The sequence below is a fragment of the Dacryopinax primogenitus genome (genome assembly GCF_000292625.1).
Source record: "Dacryopinax primogenitus strain DJM-731 SS1 chromosome Unknown DACRYscaffold_19, whole genome shotgun sequence".
NCBI classification, from domain to species: domain Eukaryota; kingdom Fungi; phylum Basidiomycota; class Dacrymycetes; order Dacrymycetales; family Dacrymycetaceae; genus Dacryopinax; species Dacryopinax primogenitus.
This window is the reverse complement of record NW_024467216.1, coordinates 612076-617487: the sequence shown is the minus strand read 5'-3', so window position 1 is coordinate 617487 and position 5412 is coordinate 612076. Positions and strand designations below refer to the sequence as shown.

Below are 5412 nucleotides of genomic sequence, written 5' to 3'. Positions count from 1 at the left end.
CCTGCCCCCCCCCCCCCCCCCCTCCCCCCGGGTATCCGCATCGCTGACCCGCATGCCGCATGCACGTACTCCCACGCTCGCCCGCACCCTCCCACTCGCACGGACCTGCTCCCTCGCGCTCGCCCCTAATCCGACGCAGACGTCGTCCCCGTCGACCAAGACACTCTGGACCAATGGACCCACCCCCCCTTCTCAGGACACTACGACGGCACCTGGATCTGGGGTCGGGGGAGCTGTGACGACAAAGCCGGATTAGGTGCTTCTTCGCCTTCCCCTTCCACCCATCCCACTAACGGCGCCTAGTGGGGATCATGATCGCTCTCGAGCTCCTTGTGCAGCATGGGTTTCGCCCAAGAAGAACCATACTCCTCGCATTCGGGTTCAACGAAGAGTCCTCAAGCTTCGAAGGCGCCGGCCAGATCTCTAGCTTCCTCTACGACCGCTACGGCCAAAACGGGATCTGTGCAATCCTGGACGAAGGCGCCGGTTACCAGTCTCTGCTCGGAACGATGTATGCCACTCCTGCCGTAGGGGAAAAGGGATACCTCGATGTCCAGCTTTCTGTCCTCGCCCAAGGGGGCCATTCCTCTACTCCTCCAAAACATACCGCCATCGGCATCCTAGCTTCTATCATCACAGTACTGGAAACGAACCCCCCAGAAGCGAAGCTGACCCGCACGAACCCGTTGTACCAAACGCTGCGGTGCGTTGCGGAGTACTCGCCCTCCCTCCCTGCGGGCGCAAAACGGCTTATAGAGTCAAGCGAGCACTCTGATAGCGCTTTATCCCAATTAGGAAACTGGGTACTGCACGCCTTGCCCTCCAACGCCCTGCTCCCGACGGGAGGAGCGCTCATGTCCACTACTCAGGCTGTAGATGTCGTCAGAGGAGGAGTCAAGGCGAACGTTTTGCCGGAAAGGGCTTGGGCGCTGGTGAACCATAGGATTGGGGTGGATGAGAGTTCTGAGCGAGTGAAGGCCAGGCTTAGGGAACTGCTTGCCCCTGAAGCGAGCAGCTGGAACTTGTCGTTCGAGGCGTTTCCCGAAGCGTCATCCGCCTCCTCCGCCTCTGCCTCTGCCTCTGCCTCTGGCCAGGAGGAATCGGGAGCTGTGCGCCAGAGGCAAGGGGAAGCCAGTGTTGCTGTTGCTGGGAAAGGAAAGTTGGTCTTGAGCACTATGTTTGACCCGCTTGAGCCTGCGCCGTTTACTCCCACAGAGGGGGGCGTGTGGGACGTTTTGGGAGGTACGATCCGGGCTGTCTTTAGCCATAATCAGGGGTTGCCCCTGGGGTCAGTGTCTTCCGCTCAGGAGGGCATAGCAGGAGTCCAACACCAACACCCAGTCCAAGCCGAAGCCGGAGCTCCCGTCCCTCCCGCCCCCGCCCCCGATGAAGAGATCCACATCGCCCCCGCCCTAATGACCGGCAACACCGACACCGCACACTACTGGCCCCTGACGCCGCACATCTTCCGCTACGCCCATTTCCGCCCTGAGGGGATCAGGAATGGGTATCATACGGTGGATGAGGCGATGAGCGTGCAGAATTTTGTGGCGGGGATCGAGTTCTGGGTGTTGTTGGTGTTGAATTTTGATGAGGCGGGGTTGGAGTGATTGCTTGCGAAGAGGGGGAGCGGGGCGGGAGAGGGTGGGTGTCGACTGGAGCGGGGATCTCTGCCATGGATATGGTGGAAAAATGTAGTGAGAACCGTGATAATATCACCCCAATTCCAGCTTGATCAATCGTTGCTGCATCGTCGGAAAGTAGGCAGCGTTCGATAGACGAGGTGGGTCGTTTCGTGGGTACTGATAGGAATGATCAGGAGTGCTTCCATGCATTGAGCCCACACACATGCGCAGAGTATGATAATGAAGGAAGATGGTTATTTGACTGGGGAATGTAAGACATAACGCGGGGTATCATACAAGAGGTATGCGAGTCAAAGTACAAAATCCACGATCCAGGATGGGAAATGCAGGATCTATCCCGTGCAAAGTCCAGTACCCCAGGAAATATAACTCTATTCAACGTCATCACTGCTCAGCACCAGCTGGGGGGTGCTTGCTGCCCTCGCCGGTAGACGGCGGCCAGGGGGAGGCGCACGCATGCCCAGGCCAGGGGCGAGACCGGCCATGTAAGCCGAGGTCGTGCGCCTGCGTTCGTACGGCAGCCCGAGGACGACGGAGGACGCCGACCCCGGGGGGGAGAGGACAGTGTACGCCGCGAAACTGGGTGATATGGGCGCGGGAGAGGTAAGGGAGGGGGAGGGCATGGAGTGCCTCAGCCTGAGATAGGCGAGTGGGTGTTCTCTAGGCGAAAGCGGGGCGAGCATTGGGAACCGTATACCAGTACTATTGTTCGATGGGGATCTCGGTTTCCCCGAAACGGCACCGGACATCACCGCTCCGAAGGTTGGGGACGGGCTGTTCGGTCGCGAGGGGAGGAAGGCGCTCGTCCATCCCCAAGGGGAGGGAGCGGGGCGGGTAGGATCAGGCGCGTGGGGCGGCTCGTCCGACAGGCCGGCGGTCAACGTATCCCCGGTCATCCATTCGTGAACAGCGCGCTTAATGATCGATATGTCGTGCTCCAGGTCGTCGAGCTTTTGCTCAAAGGTGTGTTGCACGTTGCTGCCGGTTGCGTCTTCCCCTGCGAGGAAGGCTTCGATCTGCTCGTACAGCTGCGTGCCGGGAGCAGAGTGAGTGTTCATCATAAGCAGCGTTTCGAAGCCCTTGGCAAGGCGGGCATCGTCAATAGCGCGAATCTCGAGGCTCACACGAGTGTCCTCGGTGATGTCGTCGAGCCTATTGACAGCAGTGGAAAGCAGATGTGCTTGTTCGGCCACTGGGCCGGGAGAAGCGGGTGAGAGGAGCTCGTTCCTTAGCGCCAGGAGGGTGTTGTGACATCCCTTGAACGCTTGCTGGATAGACTCGTAGCGCGCTGATGCCTCGGAGAGCTGGCGGAGGAGCTCGTCGCTGTGTGCCTCCTCGGGCGATTTGGCGGCCTCCTCGATCGGTTTTGCAGGGGCAGGCTCTTCGAATCGAATAGCAGGGGGTTCTGGGATCTGGACGGGCTCCTGGGGAGCTTCAATGGCCGCCTTTTGGTCTGCGACGATCATAACTGGCGCCGGTACGTCGACAATCTCTTCAGGCACGGCCGAGGCTACCTTCTCGCTGACAAACTCGTTTAGAGCCCCGCTGGAAACTGCAGTCGGCGTCTCAGAAATCAGAGATTCGTTCGATAGCGTAGGCAACGACCTGGTCGATGGGGCCCATTCACTTAATGCTAAGGTTTCGACCGAGGAGCTGTCGGAGAGTTCGGCCACCTGTGGGTTGATATCGGCTTGCGCGTCCGGTGAGATTGCTATGGCCGCTGTAGCTGCGGCGGGGGTTGACTGTGGCACTTGTTCAGAGCCAGGTTCTTCGATGAACGGCTTGGATTCAGCGTCGGCTACTTTGAAGGGCTCGGCGCTCCCGTTCAGGTTGACAGAAACGGCACTCAAATCGGTAGTTTCCTCCTGCCCACTAGCAGCCTCAGCATGACCGTTCAGCTTGCCTCCAACCACATGGATCGACTCGGAGCTTTCTTCCGAACCGACAGCAGCGTCAGGAGGCCCGTTCATACCACCGTCCGGGAGCACAGCCGACTTGCGATCCTTCTGTGGTACGGCGACATGCTCGAGATAACCATTCACCTTGGCTCCAGAGGCATTGACTGACTTGGAGACTTCCGGTTCGGTGTCAACTTTAGGCTGTCCGTTCATATCGCCGTTCGGCAGGGCACTTGACTCGCGTCCAGGCGTGTCGACCGGCCTGGAGTCTTCCAACCCAACAGCAGCCTCAGGATGCCCATTACCAACATCCCGCACACCCCACTTGTACTCTCTCTCCGAGCCGGAGCCGCAGACAGGCCCAACCCGGCCATCCTTCTCCGTCCTCTCCGGCAGCTCAGCATCCCCAGCGGCAAGCGCATGCCCGTTCATCTCCCGCTCGCTCTGATGCCCTTCCGGTGCGTAGCCGGCATCTTCCACCACCGCCTCCGTAGCAGGAGGGACAGAGAGGGGCGTACTGGGCTCTTGGAGCAGTCTGGTTTGCTCGTCCGCCTCGTCTGCCTCGTCCGCCTCTGGCTCGGGTACTTCTTGTTCCTCTCTCTCATGCGCATGTTCCCTCTCCTCCTCCTGCCCCTGCTGCCCCTGACCCTGCTGCAGTTGCCCAAGTAGCTGCCCATCTACCTCCTCCCCTCCCCTCCCCTCCTCCCACAGCCCAAACCCCCTCTCCCGTTCCAGGCCCATCCGCCTCCCAGTCTCCCTCTCCAGTTCCAGTACCAACCCGCTCACCGCCTGTTCAGCAGCGACGATCCTCCCCAGTGCTCCTGTGCCCATATGTACAGCTTGGGCCGCGCGCTTGTACGGTTTGCCTTCTGGTTGTGTGGGGTTGGCGTCGGCGTTGGAGGGGGAGGGGGAGGAGCAAGGCCCGTCTACTTCGTCCAGTACTTCTCTGAGGGCTAGCAAAAGCCTCTGCAGCACCTCCCCTTCCCCTCCCTCCGCCCTCTCCTTCCCCTTCCCCTTCCCCTTCCCCTTCCCCTGGGCAAGCTCCCTCCCAGCCCTCCCCACAGCCCTCCTAACCGCACCTACCCACCTCTCTTCCCTCCCTACCAATTTCAGCCTCAGCCCCACCTCCCGTCTTCGGCCCTCAGAATGCACCACCACGTCCTGGGTGACATCGTCTAGCGCTGAGCGGAGGGCGAGGACTTGCCGTTCGGACCGGGCGAGCGAAGTTTGGGATTGGGAGAGCTGAAGTTGCAGGGTTTGCACTGTACTTGAGTGGCGGGATTGGAGTGTGGAGATCGTACTGCGCAGGGAGTCGGTAGTGGATTGGGAGAAACGCCTAGAGCGGGTCGTGGGTCAGCGGTCAGGTTCGTGTGTAGCTAAGAAAGGGTAGACGCACATGTATCGTTCTACCAACCCGGCAGCAGCACGATCGTCCGCCTTTGCAGCTTCCCACTTGCCTTCCGCCTGTGCGGCCCTCTCCCTCCCCCTGTCCAGCTCTTCCTTCGTTTCTGCCAGCTCTTGCTCCTTAGCTTCCAGCTGGGAAAGCGCATCAGAGAGCCTGCGTTCCAGGGATGACGTATGGGATGAAGATTCGGACAGGAGCTTGAGGAGTGAACACCGGAGGTCTGAGTGGGTGTACTGGCCAGGGGAGGAGGAGAGAGAGTGGGAGGAGGAAGGGCCAGTGATGTCCCCCCCTGCAGAGACGGGGGTAGGAAGTGACGCAGCACGCCCCGCACGATCGACGACATCCCTTGCCAACCTCTCTAGCGCACGTCTCTCTTCCTTCACCCGGCGTTCCCTCTCCTCCAACCCCAGCACCGACTCCGACCTCTTAGGTCCACCCCCCCCCCCCCCCCCCCCCCCCCCCC

At 60.6% G+C, this 5412-nt stretch overlaps 2 protein-coding genes across 2 annotated transcripts in view; one reads left to right on the top strand and one right to left on the bottom strand.

The window, feature by feature from the left end:
- The window catches only part of DACRYDRAFT_118752 (carboxypeptidase S), a gene marked incomplete at its 5' end in the record, with an annotated part of 2503 nt that extends 786 nt beyond the window's left edge, over window positions 1–1717 (top strand). Inside the window, 2 exons of the mRNA XM_040770652.1 lie at window positions 140–256; window positions 304–1717. Of these exons, the coding sequence (XP_040625386.1) occupies window positions 140–256; window positions 304–1610 (1424 nt within the window). The 3' untranslated portion in view covers window positions 1611–1717. The remainder of the gene's footprint in view (window positions 1–139; window positions 257–303) is intronic.
- A 300-nt stretch (window positions 1718–2017) lies between these two features.
- DACRYDRAFT_18102 (uncharacterized protein) overlaps window positions 2018–5412 on the bottom strand; it is a gene marked incomplete at both ends in the record, with an annotated part of 7326 nt that continues 3931 nt past the window's right edge. Inside the window, 2 exons of the mRNA XM_040771333.1 lie at window positions 2018–4880; window positions 4941–5365. Coding sequence (XP_040625385.1) covers window positions 2018–4880; window positions 4941–5365 — 3288 coding nt within the window. The remainder of the gene's footprint in view (window positions 4881–4940; window positions 5366–5412) is intronic.